At 41.8% G+C, this 17,449-nt stretch overlaps 2 protein-coding genes across 2 annotated transcripts; one reads left to right on the forward strand and one right to left on the reverse strand.

Annotated features, from left to right (window-relative positions):
* Positions 1 to 4,759: 4,759 nt before the first annotated feature.
* Positions 4,760 to 7,843, forward strand: pth4 (parathyroid hormone 4). The gene is made up of 3 exons (XM_036530331.1): positions 4,760 to 4,829; positions 6,028 to 6,122; positions 7,544 to 7,843. Exons 2-3 carry the CDS (start codon positions 6,034 to 6,036, stop codon positions 7,827 to 7,829), a joined length of 375 nt encoding a protein of 124 aa, XP_036386224.1. The 5' UTR covers positions 4,760 to 4,829; positions 6,028 to 6,033; the 3' UTR covers positions 7,830 to 7,843.
* Positions 7,844 to 9,687: 1,844 nt separating this feature from the next.
* On the reverse strand, positions 9,688 to 15,848 carry apobec2a (apolipoprotein B mRNA editing enzyme, catalytic polypeptide-like 2a). The gene is made up of 3 exons (XM_036532175.1): positions 15,445 to 15,848; positions 11,362 to 11,895; positions 9,688 to 10,193 (listed from the first exon to the last, which is right to left on the reverse strand). Exons 1-2 carry the CDS (start codon positions 15,687 to 15,689, stop codon positions 11,364 to 11,366), a joined length of 777 nt encoding a protein of 258 aa, XP_036388068.1. The 5' UTR covers positions 15,690 to 15,848; the 3' UTR covers positions 9,688 to 10,193; positions 11,362 to 11,363.
* Positions 15,849 to 17,449: the final 1,601 nt, after the last annotated feature.

Genomic DNA, 17,449 nt, shown 5'->3' on the forward strand with positions numbered 1-17,449 from the left:
TTTCAGAGATCTTTGACAGTGTTGGTGACTTCAAAAACGTCTGGGGCCTTTGTAATATTAACATCATGCAATTATAACTAGGCATTCATTAATTGTAAATATCTTTAATTGGGGGTTCGATAGAAGTCAGTGATAAAAGATCCTCCAATATGACTAGTTACAACAGAATTAGTGATTAAACTGAAGATATGACTGGTCTTATAGATATCTTGAATTGGAATTATGACTAGTCATAAATGAATGATGCATGTCTACAATATATTAGCTCGAGTGACTAAATGTTATATTGACTTGCACCTTTACATTCAAACAATGCTGTAATGCTCGGCTAGGTAGCACGCTAGCTTTCGATCTAATGTGCGTTTCCGTTTCAACCCTACTCCAACGGTGAAATGAATGGCGTAGCTAAGAGTATCAGCACGCCATAGTTTGGTAACCCATGATACCCATGTAGTAACTCTAGTTATTTTGGGGGAAAGTCAACAAAGGAGCAGCCTGTTACGCTGCCATTTTTAGCTGGCTAGCAATGCACCTTACGGGTAATATCATGTTCATGTTAAAGACGTAATGTAGAGCAAGAAGCTGCATGCTCGGGCTGTTGATGCAATTCAAGAGATGGTCTAATCCAGTGTTTCTCAACTCTCTCCTGGAGGACCCCCTGCCCTGCATGTTTTAGATCGCTCCCTGCTCCAACACAGCTGATTCAAATGATCAGTTTGTTATTAAGCAGCTTTAGGAGTTCATAACGAGTTGATCATTTGAATCAGCTGTGTTGGAGCAGGGAGAGATCTAAAACATGCAGGGCAGGGGGCCCTCCAGGAGAGGGTTGAGAAACACTGGTCTAATCAATAATAGCTATTGACGGGTCGTGTCTGCTTCTTAGCTAGCTAGCTAGCTTGTTTGCCATTTAGTCCAACATTGTTAGCTAGCTGGCAAGTTATTCTACAATTTAGGATCATTTGCGATAGACCTGAAAAAACATTAGCACATATGCTATTCTTCCATGAGTACACAGCATTTAGCATATGATTGGAGACGTCTTATATAGCCTTTTATCGCCTTTGCAGCCACGTTAACTTCTATGCCTTTAAAGGTAACTGACGTTAACGTTATCTGTACCTACAGATGTGCGTTATTTCCAACGACCGTGTTCAATTTTAACATGCACTTCATGATGTTTATCTGTAATGATCACTCAAACTAATTGACTGTTTAACAATTTAATTTTACACATGGCGGAATTAACCGTCGTAAAATGTTCCAAAAAGAAAATAAAATACAAGCCATCAGGCAAAAACAACACAAATTCAGCAATAAAGCAGTTAATAGTTTCTAAAACATTAAAAGCGTTGAGAAGTACGACCCAGGTTCAATCCCAGGTGCATCATCAACCGAGGCCTGGCAGCCCATAGCGGCGGACCAAACTAGCTCGTTCCGCCGGGGATATGGGGGAGAGTAGGCCAGACTGGTAGGCGTCTCGCAGCTAAATAGTGACCCCTGCTGGTCAGTCTGGGTAGTGGCGTTAGACAGCACGTCTCTCGAAGGAGAGCGTTAGGTCTCGCACCCCCTACTGACAGCGTGTGTCATAGCCACGGGCAGATGTACGATGCAATTGGCAATTCTGGGGATAAAATTGGGGAAATAAAAAAGATTGTAAAATTTGCCAGAGACTAAATTTGCTCTCTCGTCCCCAAACTAAATTAAAAGATAGAAAGCTGTACTCGTCGGTTTTGAACGAGAAGCTTCGCTGAAGAACGTGAGTAGTCAAATTCAGAACTTCAGAAATTCGGTACCGTCAGCTCTGATCGTCAGCTCATACCTTTTACCCTCATTATTGACTTTCTTGATGTTAAAAACATTAAAATGTTTTTCTCCTTCTGGTTCAGCTAAAGGTATTTTATCTGCGTTAAATGCCACAGCGCGACTTTCTGGTTTAAACGCCCACCCTCCAACGCCTTCTGTTTCAACATCCCCCTGAAGGCCATGAATACCACTCTTGAGAGACCCTAGTCTAGAGGAGGATGATGACAGAAGTGGAGAGAGAGGAGAAGCAAGAGAGGGAAATTTTGTGGGCAGCAGTGTAGCACAGTGGTAAAAAGCAGGACTCTAAAAGGTTGCAGGGTTGATTCCCCGCTGGGGCACTCCTGTTGCGCCATTGAATAAGGCTGTGTTTCCCAACCCTGCTCCTGGAGGCACACTGTCCTGCATATCTTCTATGTATCCTTCCTGCTTGACTAAATCAGGTGTGCTCAGCTAATCAAAAGTGCCACTGATGAGTTCAGTCAGGTAGGTAGAGCAGGGATAGATAGAAGATATGCAGGACGGTGTGCCTTCAGGAGCAGGGTTGGGAAACGCTGGAATAAGGTACTTAACCCAGATCTGCCTCAGTAAATGTCCAGCTGTATAAATGGATTACTCGTAAAAAAAAAATGTAACCTATGTAAGTCACTCTCGATAAGAGTGTCTGCTAAATACCAATAATGTGTAGTGGACAGGAGGAAAAAGAGTGCATGGACTAGGGAAGGGGAGGGTGGTAGGAAACAGAGGTAGAGGGTGAAGGGAACAAGGACAAAGAGGGTGTATGGGCCAGTGAGGGGTGATAGGTGGAGCCAGGGAAGGAGAGGTGAATGGGGCAGAAGATGGAAAGGAAAGGCAGCATTTCATAGATAGTGATAAAGAGAACAGGTCAGATACGCTCAGGTTTGTCACCTGTGTAATGCCTGCCCTTGACAAAGGTCATTTTGTTTATTACCTGTCCTCTTCTTTCTTTGCTGCCTTCCGTCTCTTCTACTTGAACCTCCACTCCCTTTTGGGGTTCTTCTTCAGTACTTTTCACCTGGTCCTCGTTATCCTCTCAAAGCAGCTCCTGTCACTTCAGAAAAGGAGCATCTTTCAGGATTTCCTTCTGACTGAATGTTCAGGTTAGCCTACAAACAGATTTGATCAAAACCAGACTGTAAAATCCAGCATTTAAGATGGCCAGCTAATGTTAAATGCTAAAATATGAGCATGAGTTCAGTCCTACCTGTCTGACTATACTTTTTGAGAATGTGCAGCAAGACCGTCCCTACCACCTGCTGAGTTTTTGCAGATGATGAGGGAAAAAGCCATATGGGGTGAAACATGCTCACATCCTTTTGTCAACTCCAGAAAAAAATAAAACAGAAAGAACCAAATGGCCACACGCTGTCACATGTCAAAAGGAATTTAATTTGGCAGTGCATATACAACAATATTTTGATTCAAGGTGGAACTTCTTCACAGGAAGTTTGCAACACAGACAGGTCTGTTTTAATAGGCTCTAAGCATCTTAAGACAGAAATCAATCCATTGTGGATTAGTGACTAGAGAAAGGTATTTATGGTGATGCATGGAAACGAGTGTATAGGGAATGCAATACACGATTATGCATCATGGTCTGTGTTCGACCAAAGCCAATGACGATAACTTATATCTAAAGGTCACTGCTCTTTATCTTAAATAAGACATGTTGTTACCTAAACACATACTACAGACTTGCAAATCAAACATGTCAAGAATTTACAATGCTTAACTTTACGTCTAAGGACGACACCTCTAGTGTTAAGTGGTCTCTTTTATAGACCTTTTTCTTTGAGTATAGACGGTTGCTATCCAGAGGCCGACATAGCAAGGCGGAATCCCTCATCATTGGATGATAGTTGTCTGTCAGAGCAAAGCGCTGTCCTTGGGCTCTTCCTCCTCCGCCTGGCACACAACCTTAATAAGTAGCAACATTCCTAACCGAGGGATTCTGTTTGTAGCGGTGTTGTCAAGAGGCCTAAAATAACGGTAGAACAGGGCCAGTATTTCTCCTGACACCTTCCACAGCGCCCGGGTAACGAGTTGCTCAAACGAAGAGATCGTTAGGAAGCTGAGGAGGTATGAGTGGACTTACGGCTCCAAGAGAAAAGCATTTTAACAAGACCCAAGCACAGTATTTTAAAAATGCCAGCCGTTTCCATTTAAATTTAGTCACCGGTTAAACTGAAACAGCTTGATTCATCGCAAGCGTTTTGTCTCCTTTTTGGAGAGCGTGCCTGCCTGCCTGCTATACCTACATCTTAACTGTAAAATGTTACTGTTTATTGTGAATATTCCCCAGGGTTCACGTAATCGACGTTTTAAGTCTTGACATAACCTAGGCCTATACTTCTGCACATAGCGGAGTATATAGCTAATCCATTTAAAATATCTATTGATAGCATCCACCCCGTTTCACTTTCCTCATTCTTTCAGCGTTCACTGTCTTAAAAGAAAACTAATAAATCATGCCAGAGGCGTTAATCCTCCGAAACATTTGCACAGGTTTATGCTTACAGATAAATCCAATAATTTCACAAGAACCAGGGGAGGCTGGAAGGATTTGTGCTGAATAAATTAATAGCGCTATTGCAGAGACAAATCTTCAAACTGAAAGAATTATTTGAATGACATTACTTGAATGACGCATATCTCTTCTCTGGCAGAACACGTTAAGAATCCCAACAATTCTTAAAGAGGGGGATGAAAGATTACCTATATTCATTTCAAATGGAATTGGACGCTTTTTTGACTTCGTGGTAATTAGCATATGAATGACGTGGAAATAATTCTACCTTTATTGATTAAAAAAAGTAACCGTGAATGACGTTGCGGGATGTAGCCTAGCCCACCTTTCTATGAGTGAGGTAACATAATGAATGCGAAATGCTGGCTGCAATTGTATGTCTCAATATAAAAAGCGAGGCGCCGATTATGACTTCAGTTCAATATCTTGGGAGCAGCGGGATTGCGCGACGACCTGCTCACCTGACGCCGACAGATACAATGTGAGTAACTATGCCTTATCTAATTCTATTATAACGAAATGTACAAGTTATATTATATTATTAGGCTGAGTTAATTTTTTTTTATCCTGCCATGAACCATGAACCCACACATGAATTTTCATAGTGTCACCATGTTGTAATAACCTCTAGTGAATTATGTTCTGGGCATTTTTCATTTTTATTCTGTCGAAGTGTTAGTTTAGTAGGTAATGTAAACCCGCCTGCGCTGCATGATTATTATCTTGTAAAACGGTTAAATTGCACCTTAATGACACTTTCTTGCAATATTTATTTGAAAGTACAGGTTGTTTCTGAAATGAACAGCAGGCGACGTCGAATTATTTTACACATAGCCAAGAAATGATTTGCTTTTATTTGTAATTTATCGTGTCCGTGTTGTGCTATCAGAAGAGGGACAGTGTACCGGCACTTTTGAGTCTCACCTTAACAATAATAAAATATCCAGTTTTCAGTGTTATGTTGTTTTACTGCAGTTAATTCAACAGGATCAACACATGGTTCCAAGTCTAGTTAATATAACTGTTTTTTAAACTATTGCACAAAATTAAAATGCGAATTTAATACAACTAAATCCTATAGCGAACAGATTTTACCTGAACATTACAAAACGATATTCATGATTCATGAAGATAATGTTTTAATTGTCCTGTTACTTAAGTTACTTTTTTACTTTTAAATATTTTCATTATTTTATAAACAAATTCCTTTCTATGGAGCAAGGTTGTTTTTCCTCAGGAAAAATGTTGCATATAAAACACTGATGATCGTCTCACAAAACATTTTGCTGATAATTTTACGGGTGTAGGCCTGAGGTTAACATCGCATATATTTCGTCATAATAAAGTTTTGGGAGTCATGACGGGTTCCATTTGAAATTCCATCCTTAAATCAAGATTGATATTACTATAATGTTCATAAAACCCTACTAGCGTACGGTTACACTGTTTGATAGATTTTGTACAGCTGCATTAAATTTTTGTATGATCACTATTGAAATTAAATTCAGCAATTACTATTTCACACACACTTCTGTTTGAGAGGGGAAATTCAGTTGAAATACATACTACTTGCGCTACACAACAGTGGGAAAGGAATGGAAATATGATGTATGTACACTGAAAAAAAAACAGGTCTGGACAAAAATGTGGAATTATAGGTATATTTTTTGTCTTTCCAGCGACAGATGATGCTTGTATCCCAAAAATCCATCCAGTCCGTGGCTGTCATAGTCATCGTTGTATTTGCGTTCACCCAGTGTCAGGAGAATGAGAGGTAAGCAGTCTGGGGGTTGAGGCAGAATGCACTGTGTAAGGACAATGGAATCACATTGTGTCCTATTTCAGTGTGTGAGTTTCCAGTACTCCATATCATTTCAGTACCTGAGATTTTAGTTGTCCACCATGTTTCAGTTTTCCGCTATGTGACTGTGAGACATTTTTCACTACTGATTGAAATGACACAATTCAGGATGAGAAATGTGTAGTCTGAGTGTACGTCTGACAAAACACTATGATCTCCCCTGATTTTATGCGGGTCTGTTCTGATAGTTGAAATGAAATGGGTGTCAGTTACTTTAATATGAAAATTTCTTATTTGATTTCTTATTTGACCAATAAAACAAATGAAATGTATTATCAATGTATTATTAATTATTTTCATAGAATTAGGATGTTTGATTAGGATGTTTGAATTTAAATTTGATTAAATTAATGTGTTTTCTGGTTGGTAACAAAGGATCAACTTTCGTTAAATATATCAAAGAAATTACCCAAAGTGATTCAGTGAAACCTCTGGCAAGAACAAGATTATCTTTAGCACAGTATGGATATGTTATGGGTAAAGAACCTTGACTTTCTACCTAGAGAAAATATATAAAAGAAATGAGTTAATACTCATTTGAAGTCCATATGCTAAATGCTTATGATAATTGTACTATGATAATACTGATAATTCTTACCACTGATGAGAATGTAAGAATGCAAAGTAGATGAAACTGTAAATATGCCACTCAGAATCAATTTAGTCATCACTGATACCTCTATTACACATTTGTTAAAAAAAAAAAAAAAGTAATCGATTTTTTGGCTCCACCTGGTGGACAGTCGTCTTAGCTTTCGGAAGTCCCATTCAGTTACTGTGGTGGGTAATTGGGTTTTCGGTCTCGTGAGGAGGAATCCTATGTCTTTATCCAATAGCCAGCTACACGTTTTTGTTTCTCTTTTTTCTTCTTCTAGTTGCGGTTGATTATGCTTTCCCTCTCTTCATGTCTTAGACAACGATCTGCGTCTTTTTGAAGTTTAGCCAGGCTGGCTCTGTTTGGCTCAGTGCAGTAGTGGTTTGGGTACACAAAGGTAGAGGTTGTAAGTTTGGGAGATACATTACAATTGTTAGGCAATACATTAATTTCATTTACAATATAATGTATAACGTTTAGGCCTGGTCTCACTCAAAATGCACCAGTAACTTTGATTTAGTAACTTTGAGCAATTAAATACTTCAAATGTGTTTTTTATTCACAGTGACAGTGAGTGTAGGTTCAGTGCAAAAAAATGTTGCAAAAAATAGCCACACATGCTTTTATTTTGTTATTGAAAGTCGAGGACAAACGTTGATTGAATCCAGGCCATAATGTAACCCCTCTGTTGGGGTGGCGTTGCGATGCGATGTCATTGACTCCGCCCCCGTTTCTGCAGGAGGGCGGTGACAGAGCACCAGCTCCTGCATGACAGGGGCCGGGCCATGCAGAGCCTGAAGAGGCTCATCTGGCTGTCCAGTGCCATGGAGGGGCTGCACACGGCCCACACCCGCGCCCCCGGGCTGGACTACGACCCCGCCGACTGCAGGGCGGACGCCACCAAGCAGGAGCTGCTGTCCCACCTGGGGAGGGGGGGCAGCGTGCCCAAGGGAGGCCTGTTGCAGATGCTGTGGAGCGCCGTCCACAAACCCCACCTCACGGCCCTCCCTGATGGAGAAAAGTAGCCCTGCCCCCCACCTCCCACCAGCCACCCACCCACCCAAACTGTATACATAATAGGGGTTCCAGTATGTCTTACCCTGCCCCTCTGTCCCTGTGCAATTGTCACCTCATGCAGTCGCCTGGACCAGGCTCTGTAGAATGCTCTGAGCTGCACCAAAATCCCACTGACCCCATCAAGCTTGCTGTGTTTAAGATGCTTACCTTCCATGTCATGCCCCTGTATTTACGCTGACATTATATTAATATATAACAGGTGCCGGCCTCTTATCCCAGTCCTTATGGGACAGAATGGTTCTGACAGTCATCCCCCCCAGAGGTGAAATTAGGTATTGCATCTTGTCCTTGGATGGACAGTGTATGAAATCACTTGTGATTCAAGGACTAACATGTTGCTCAGTTGAACCTTTGAAGCTAGTGGCCATGAATTGGAAGGATGCTGCATTCTATACATTGGATTCTATTCTAAACATCTAGGATTGCATCCTAAACATTGTTTTGTACTTTTAACTGTGGTCTGTGGCCTAATTTGTGGTCTGTTCAACGGAACATGTTGTGACTGCATGGCACAACACACGTGGAGGTAATAACAAAAAAGGGATTCAATCTGTTATTTGAGTATGTGCAAATGTATTGAGCTTGATTCAGTCAAGCCCATCATTAGCCCATGCCTTGTCAGTTAAGTATCAAAGCATGTTTACTGTATGTCAAAGGCTGCACGGTATAATTTATTGCATCTGTCCAAGTGCCCTGCAATCAGTTGTTTTCCTCTTTGTGTTCATTGTAAATGATGAGTGTGATGAATATGAAATGATGATCTGCTGTAAATGCTTCTGCAATATGTTATTTTGTTAAATGAATATGAGGCAATATTTATATTCTTATCTTTGATGCTCCGCTATCTCATTTTCTGCTGAATGTCAGACTCCAGTGAGCTCCGAATGTAAATGTGGGGTGTGGAATTCAAAACTGAATAAAGTTTTTTTTTTCCCTTTTTATTATCAAAAATGATTCACCCTTGTAGAGCATTTACTCTTTTTCCCAAAGAATGTGAAATGTGCTCACCTTGTCCCTCTCTTGCCACGGACTTCGACACAATTAGTTGAATGGTTAAATCACGGCTAACTAAATGGTTCATGCATGAATGTGAGCAGCAGATGTTTTAATAATGGTCGATTAAGTGCACATAAAATGCTATTTAAATGTGCAATTATTACACATTAATTCACACAAAGTAGTAAATAGCTGCATCACTAATTTATTTTGCTGTGAAAGTGGGACAAAGTAAAGGGACAAAATGAAACCAAAGGGAAACAAAACAGTGGAGTGAACAAGTATATTTATTTTCTGAGAATTATGAAGGATCAAATAAAACTGACTCATTACCAGCATACCATGCAAACCCCGGAATAATCTTTTTTGCTCGATTGCAATATTCCATAGTTCACCAATCACTCACACAGTAAAATTACCAATTTTTTATACTTTCACAAATAACAATTAGCATCATTTTAGATCTCTTTATTTTTAAAATCATTTATTTACTGAAAGCTGAACATTTGATTTCAAGACTAATTTCAAACTCTCAATTTCCTAGATTCATCAGTGCATTTTTAGGTTCTTCAGTGCACAGTGAAATATTTTGTAAACAAAAAGATAAGCTACAGGACAAGTAACAGCATTTATTAGTAAATATTGCTTAGCCCCACTAAAATTGTGAACTTTCTCTCTCAGTTGTAAACCATTTTTCATGGCTGTTTTAAAAGCGATAATACAAAAGTTGTGTAAAAAACAAATATATATGTGTCTTATGATTATTGTTTTCAATCATGTTTCACACAGCACAATAGTCTACCCCCTACTCACAAAAACTTGTGGCAAAATATCCTATTCTTCTAATAATATGCCTGCGTTTTTTATGAACATGTCTGAATCTCAGTTACCCTAATGACAAAATATGAATATCAAATAGTTAATTTCTTAAAAGAATGAACTAACATTGTTCTTTGTATGACTACAGGGGTTATGAAAAAAATAGTCACATGGTGTTGTAACTGGATTTATTCTCTACTAATCCATACAGCAAGGCAGCAGGGCATTACCTCAGTGTATGTTGACTGGGGTTCTGGGCTTCAGACTGGTTACAGGTGGAAGTCATTGAAGGTAGGAGAGAGTGTGGACTTCACAAAATGCCATTAGTCCATTCAAGGAAAGGCTGCTTAATGGGATATCTGCTAGGGTAAGCCAGGGGGCGCTATCGTGTGGGAAGGCTGTATAGAGCACACAAATACTCTGGTCTCAAAACAGAGGCAGGATGCTGGGGAAGAGGAGCTTGCAGGTCTGTTCTTGGTCAGCTGCAATCCCGGGCCCTAACAAAGAGAGAACAGGTGAAGCAGGGAGATGGGAGAGAGAGCAGGGGGTTTTGGGACCCTGCTATCTCCAGGGGAAAAGGGGGAAGCATGCCCTCTCTCCAGCACTTAATGCAGGCATGTTATCCCAGGGTGCATTTCAGGTGCATTTTGGGTAGACCAGAACAAATAAATACATTGAAATAATGAAAGTATCCCCACAGACAACCTGTACTGAATACAATGCTGGACATAGCCAGGTAAATCATATAGGAATTGGGGCATTCTCACTCTGATGTTATAGAAAATCATGGCAACCAGATGTTTTGACACATAATTTTGTCATCTTACTTCATTGCCACATGGACACCTTGGTATACTCAAGGTTTGTTTTGAAGTTTTGGGAAGATGCAAGACATGAACAAACGTATACAAACTGTTTTTAAAGTAGGGATTGAAATTACATTGTTATTTTTCAGTTTTTGCCTCTGGCATGAATGTCAAACTATTGCCACAAATATTCAGAGGAAAATGGCAACAGCAAAAATCTTTTCATCTGGCCGGAATCGTATACATAAGGCAGAGTTACCTGCAGGTTGAGTTCTGCCAGAGTAGTTTAAATTTACAGTTAATACGTAAGTTTACTTTATATCAATTACAATTGAATTGTAGTTACAATTAATTACAATTCAATTGACTAAAAAGAAGGTTCGATATGAGGAAATTTCCCTGCTCTCTCTGACACCTCCTGCTGTCTTTCAAGCTTCTCAACTCCCACACACAGACTATATGGACACCAAGAAGGGAACAGTTAATGAGGGCTTGAGGCAATAGCTGACAGCTATTGATGCAATACCTCTTGTATTTAATGTGAACCAGATGAGAATATTACTGATTTTCTGTTTTTATCATGTACGTAATTATCCAGTTAGCCATTTACAGTTGCAGTTTCAAGACATGTTTAATAAAATAGAGGAAATTCTCCAATAATGTCTGAAGTTCGAAGTGCTTCGCAGATGAGAATGTGTGTTTTATTTGATGAATGTTTGATGAATGTTTATAAAACTGGATTAAACATTTCTGGGGTTAACAGCATTGCAGTTGTGCAGCTGCACTTGCACCTGACCCATTGCGTAGGGGAGCTCGCGGACACCAGGGGGACGACCGCGGTTTCCGCGGCGCCACTCACTGTCACTGCAGGATGTCCGCCAGCTTCTCCTGGTAGTACTCGTAGTTCTCCTTGCAGTCCTCCCAGGGCGTGAACTTCTCGTCCTCGTTGTCCACGAAGGTGTCCCAGGTGTAGACAAAGTCCGTGGGCTTCATCATGCGCAGCTTGCAGCCGGCGGCCGCCAGCGCCTTCAGCCCCGCCTGGATCTCGGGCTCCTCCCACATGAAGAGGCGGGCCGAGAAGATGGTGAGGCGCAGGTTCTTGCGGGCCTGCAGCACCTCGGCCAGCTTGGCAGCGCAGGCGGCGCACGGGCTGGAGGACACGTACCAGGTGACGTTGTAGCGCGCGGCCGGGTCGCTGTCGGGCAGCACCTGCTGGAAGAAGGCCTCCTCGGCGTGCGTGCCCGAGTGCTCGTCCTCCACATAGCCCCGCATGCCCTCGCCCCCGCCCCGCCCCTGCGGGTCCACCAGGTAGCACAGGAAGGTCTTGTTCCGGCCCGACGAGTACTCCACGTTCTTGAACTGGAACTTGAAGAAGAAGGGGTTTATTCTTTCCCTGCAAGAAAAAGGGGGTGGGGGAGAGGTGGCAGGATGTTAAAATATGCATATATTATTTGCTTATATATCATTATGAAAACAGCATATTCAAAGAATCTTGGCCAGTATGTACACAGTATGAGTAATTCCTTCAAAAATATCTCATATTCAATGAAAATATAAAAAGAAGATTTAGAGGACTGAAACTGAACAGCACATTGATCCCATTTCACTTTATTTGCCCCTTTTTGATCTCATTTTTGGGAAAAGTTTTTAAAATCAGAGTTTATATATTTTAGTTCTTATATCAGATGTTGCTTTGAAGCAATGAGAGGGTAGTAGGACAATTACTGTTGTTACAACAGGACACTCAGGAAAAGTGCTCTGCAAAGAAGAGCAATCCATAGCAATCCATTTCTATTTATGTTATGATCTGACTTTAGAAAGTACAATGGTGTTTTGTCGCTAGAGGTAAGCCATTCTGAATGCATGAGCAAACTATTTCATTTTTTCCCAATGGATTGAGGTTTGTGTTCTGCCTAATCCTAACATACATATCCTGCTCTAAACTTGTATAAATCTTACATTTTTTATTTGTTTCTTTCACAATACATCTTGTTCATTTCAGTAACTAGGCACCTGTTCTGACAACTTTATTATGAGATACCATGGGGCTGGAACAAAATGTTACATGCCTCTTTGAGATGTTATTTTGACATGCTGTGGCAACGGTGCAAAAATAAAGACCAGTGTTGTAAACAGAAAGCTCCGACATTCAATCAAGATGGATGACGTGTCCGAAAGTGGACTTTCCAAGGAGCAGCACTCTGGAGATAAGGAACCTTTTCTGCTGGGGCTCAGAGGGCTTCTTTTGGCCATGAGGAAAGTTGTTGCTCTTTGACATTCTGACGGAGCGAATGGCCAGCGGGGCAACTCCGTGGCTAAATATGGCACACTTCCCAGCCGCGAATGGCATGCCGAGCTTTTATTATTAGCGCGCTGACTCCACGACCCAATTCTTCTTCGACTGTTGTTGCAGCCTAGCTGTCAGCAGGCATTGTAGCCCGTCCCAGAGGATCTCGGGGGGGGGGGGGGGGGGAACACTGGCATTTCCTACGCGATCAAATGCTCTGCAGTGATGGACAGCCTGCCTGTTTGCGCAGCGTAATTAATTAGGAATCAGCATGCCGACCCTCCAATCCAGGCTGATTAAATGTGGCCCCCTTTGATTCCAGGCAGTGATAGGAGAGGTGCTCAGACCGGCTCAGACGCCTTTGATCACAGGGATGTGAAGGGCCAGCGTGTGCTATCGCGCAGGAACGGCCATTTGGAGAAAAGCAAACAGAAACGCTGGCATAAATAGAGCCAGCCGGAGTGTGGCAATGGACGAACAACCGTGAGGACTTTGAACTAGGGATCGTCTGCAGCTTTAGTGGCATAATGTGAATTTAAAGAAGGCTAGGAGATGTGTGGGAGAGACAGAGTGATGCCCCTATCTACGCCAGATTTTCCTTAAACCTAAGTCTCTTTTCACTGACAGAGCCGTGCTAGTGAATAGGTTGAGTAAAATGTCAGTGTAATAGTAAAGGGCTGGTTTGAGATTCTAGGCAGGCCATTGCTGCTTTGTTCGTGAGCAAAGTACTTTACCTGAATAAACTTTTATCAATGACAAATGTGTATTTATTCAAAAACGTTCTCTCTCTCCCACACACACGCACGCATGCACACACACACACACACACACACACACACACATATATGTTCTCATTGCTTATATGTTCTGCATAAACAAGACAAAATTGTTTTCATTAACAGATTTTGGAGCTCAGAAGGATAAAATTAGACAACATATATAAAAACATGTTCCAAACATAAAAAACACACACTTCTTAAGTCTCTGAAACTATCAGAAATGAATCTTGTTTCATATTGCAAGAAAAATTGCTATTTTAATTGTATTTTTAAACAGATTTAATTTAAAGAGGAAGAAAAATGGACTAATCCATGGTGGACACAGGTTAGTACCTGATACAAACAGTCTTTCATTCTACTGTGATGTTTTAAAACACATCTTATTAAATATAGGCATATACATTAATATATGCATATGAAAGTATGCAGTGCTAAATATATATTTTTCATCACCGATGTGCTTCTTCTTCCTGATGCAAGCGATGGTTTGTGCCAAACATGAGGGCAAAATGGCACATTCTTATCAGGTTAAAATGATCTATTTTACCATCAATATAGCATGAAAGCCGATTCAGTGCGAACAGAAGTAGTGCTGGTGATGCAAGCATTTCAGCCAAGCGAAATGGTCCTGTGCATACTGCTAGATATTTCATTTTGATCAAGACAAACACAGGTAACATACAGAATATTACAGAATGTTACATATTTAAATGTTTATGTATGTCAGTTATACTCTTTATATGCAATTGTGATGAAATTAATGTTATTCCAGCATAATAGTAAAAAATAAAAAAGTTGAACTAATTACTACTGCAATTTCCATTAATACATTTGATGAAAGACTGACTGTGGTCAGTCCCCTGAGTTTGCGTACCACGCGCAGATACCAAACATTTGGAGGAAATGTGTCACTGCAATTGTGTGATTCAAACGGAGGGGGAAAAAAACTCCCACTGTTGATAAAAATAGAAAAATCAGCACAAGGTTGTATAATGGAAGTAAATCTCTGTTGTTGTCGTGATAACCGTGAGGCCCCTCCCACCCTCAGTGCAGAGTGATTACGCCCTGACACACTGCATGGCCTGAGAACACGATTAGTGGCTTCATCCGTTTTTAATTATGATATCAAGAACAGTACACTATTCCTATGTTGCTACATCCTCAGACAGAAGGAGTTAAATCAATCTTTCAGTTGATCAAAAAACCTTTACTTGGTAGAGCACCCTCTACAGCAAGGTTGCCACAGAGAAATGAACAGTGCATTATTTCTAAAGGGAATGACAACAAAAAAACAATTACACAAAGACATCTGTACATATGCCCAATCCATGGATATATCATGACCATATCCAATTTTTTTCATGATATTACAAGTACTACTGAAACAGTAGGCAACTTCAAGCACACCTTCCTTATAACAGTGGTGTTATAAATGATACATCTGTGGTTACAGCTGCTACTACCAATTACTACTACTACTACTACTATATCATTTTTCCACTCTGCTATTTTTGAGTATCTTCTCTCGTTCTCTGGTGGTGAAAGAAACATTAAAGCAGCGCTGCCTCAAATTGCAGTAGCTACCTACTGGCACCAAATGTTTTGAATTTTTCAAAATGTCTGGCTCAATATGTCCTCCAACATCTCTTTAAAATTCCCACTACTACTTCCACTACCACTAGTGCAATTATGCAAGTATGTCAGCGTCTTCTGGTTTTGACAGGCATAATGTTAGTATCAGTAGACACTGCTACCCTGTGGACCCTACACACTACAGATTTTTGCGCTGTGTGAGGGTCTTGCTGGCTCCTTGGTGGTCAGTAGGCTGCAGTGGAGCAGAGCCCGGGTGAGTGTGTGTGAGGGAGTGCACACTCACCCTGTGATGATCTCAAAGGGCGGCAGCTCGATGGGCTCCACCTGGAGCTCCCCGTTCTCCACTCCGACGGCCGCGGCCCCCTGTGCCTCCACCCCATTCTCCTCCGACTTCTCCCCCTCCGCCTTCTCCTCCTTCTCTTTCTCCTGCTCCTTCTCGGGGACGCTCTCCGCCTGCGTCTCCACCTTCTTCTCCTTCCTCCTCAGCGGGATTCTGCCGGCGGTCTTGGTCTCCTTCCTGTCAGCCATGACTGCTCTAGGAGTCGTCTGTGTGTGTGCTGGTGGTGGTCGTGGTGGGGGAGAGAGGGCGGGGACAGAGCCGAGTCAGAGAACCAAGTCAGAGAGAGGTAGACAGGGCTTAGTGACTGGGAGACAAACCGACAAAGCGGGGGCAGGGGCTGGGTGTCAGGGAGCTGTGGCAGCTGCCGCTCTCCCTCCAGACGCAACTATAAAAAGGCCCAGGGGGACCACGGGGGGGAGGGTGTGGGGCGTGGGGTGCAGCGTGTGGGGCGTGGGGAGAGAGCTGATTGATAATCGATACTGTGAGGGCCTTTCTCTTTCTTTCAGTGGGGGCGAAGTTACATGCACTACAGGGAGAGACAGTGAAGACAGTGAACCCTTCGCATTTCATGACAGGATTTCTTTTAGAGCTTGTCCCGGACGCAGCTGGGACCCCGCACTTCCCCTCCACTCACAAGGGAAAGCACACCTTTCAAGTGAAGTGATTGGACCACGTCTCACTATTGCTACTGTACACACACAGCAACAGTTGCCATGTGTCTCGGTCAGTTTCAGCAAGAGAGCCAGATAACCAGTTAGACCTTGTCCCTCAGGTCATGGGGCCGTTTGTGATGAACGCATTGCGGCCCGACACACTTGAGGACGGGGAAACAGGGAGAGGTGCTGAGTGTCAGGGTATTCAGGGCAGCACCCTGCTGTAATTAGCCTGCCCACGTGATCCAGAGCACCAAAGGTCACTCTCCCTTCACACATATTTTTCTAGCCACTCTCTTACCTGTCCCAGTCCACACGGCCAGGCCATCGTACACTGTCACCCGTTTCTGAAATTCAACCTCACGGACCCTTCCCCCCAGGGGAGAGGAGCATTTATTTACAGTGTTACACTTACTGCCCCAGTTGCTGTATGGCCAGATATGAGTACGTGAAGCTGGTCTGGAATGTAATGAGTGCATGATCTCCACTCCAAGAGAGATGGTGAAATCAGACTAACACTTAATCACTTTCGAAAGTACTTTAACACAAGAACAAGGAACATATATACAGTACGATTACATATATATATTACATATATGTATGTATATATATATAAATATATATTCTAATATATATATATATATATATATATATATATATATATATACACTATATGGACAAAAGTATTCGGACGACTGACCATTACATTGTAATGACATTGTATTCAAATACATATACTTTAATATGGAGTTGGTCTCCCTTTTGCAGCTATAACAGCTTCCACTCTTCTTGGAAGGCTTTCCACAAGATTTTGGAGTGTTTTTGTGGGAATTTGTGGCCATTCATTCTGTAGTGCATTTATTAAGTCAGGCACTGATGTTGGACGAGAAGGCCTGGCTCGCAATCTCCGTTCCAGTTCATCCCAAAGGTGCTCGATGGGGTTGAGGTCAGGGCTCTGTGCGGGTCAGTCAAGTTCTTCCACACTGAACTCATCAAACCATGTCTTTATAGTCCTTGCTTTGTGCACTGGGGCACAGTCATGTTGGAATAGAAAAGGGCCTTCCCCAAACTGTTGCCACAAAGTTGGAAGCATAGCATTGTCCAAAATGTCTTGGTATGCTGAAGCATTAAGATTGCCCTTCACTGGAGATAAGGGACCTAGCCCAAACCCTGAAAAACAGGTGTGGCCAAATACTTTTTTCCACATAGTGTGTGTGTGTGTGTGTGTATATATATATATATATATATATATATATATATATATATATATATATACACTTAGCATAGGTTTTGTG

Source organism: Megalops cyprinoides, chromosome 6 (genome assembly GCF_013368585.1).
Source record: "Megalops cyprinoides isolate fMegCyp1 chromosome 6, fMegCyp1.pri, whole genome shotgun sequence".
Lineage (NCBI taxonomy): Eukaryota > Metazoa > Chordata > Actinopteri > Elopiformes > Megalopidae > Megalops > Megalops cyprinoides.

What these genes read in the sequence shown, in the direction of transcription:
- pth4 (XM_036530331.1), top strand. Translation starts at nt 6,034, where the DNA reads ATGATGCTTGTATCCCAAAAATCCATCCAGTCCGTGGCTGTCATAGTC. An exon ending in CAGTGTCAGGAGAATGAGAG is followed by an intron (nt 6,123 to 7,543) that starts GTAAGCAGTCTG and finishes CCGTTTCTGCAG; the next exon opens with GAGGGCGGTGACAGAGCACC.
- apobec2a (XM_036532175.1), bottom strand. Translation starts at nt 15,689, where the DNA reads ATGGCTGACAGGAAGGAGACCAAGACCGCCGGCAGAATCCCGCTGAGG. An exon ending in CCCTTTGAGATCATCACAGG is followed by an intron (nt 11,896 to 15,444) that starts GTGAGTGTGCAC and finishes TTTTTCTTGCAG; the next exon opens with GGAAAGAATAAACCCCTTCT.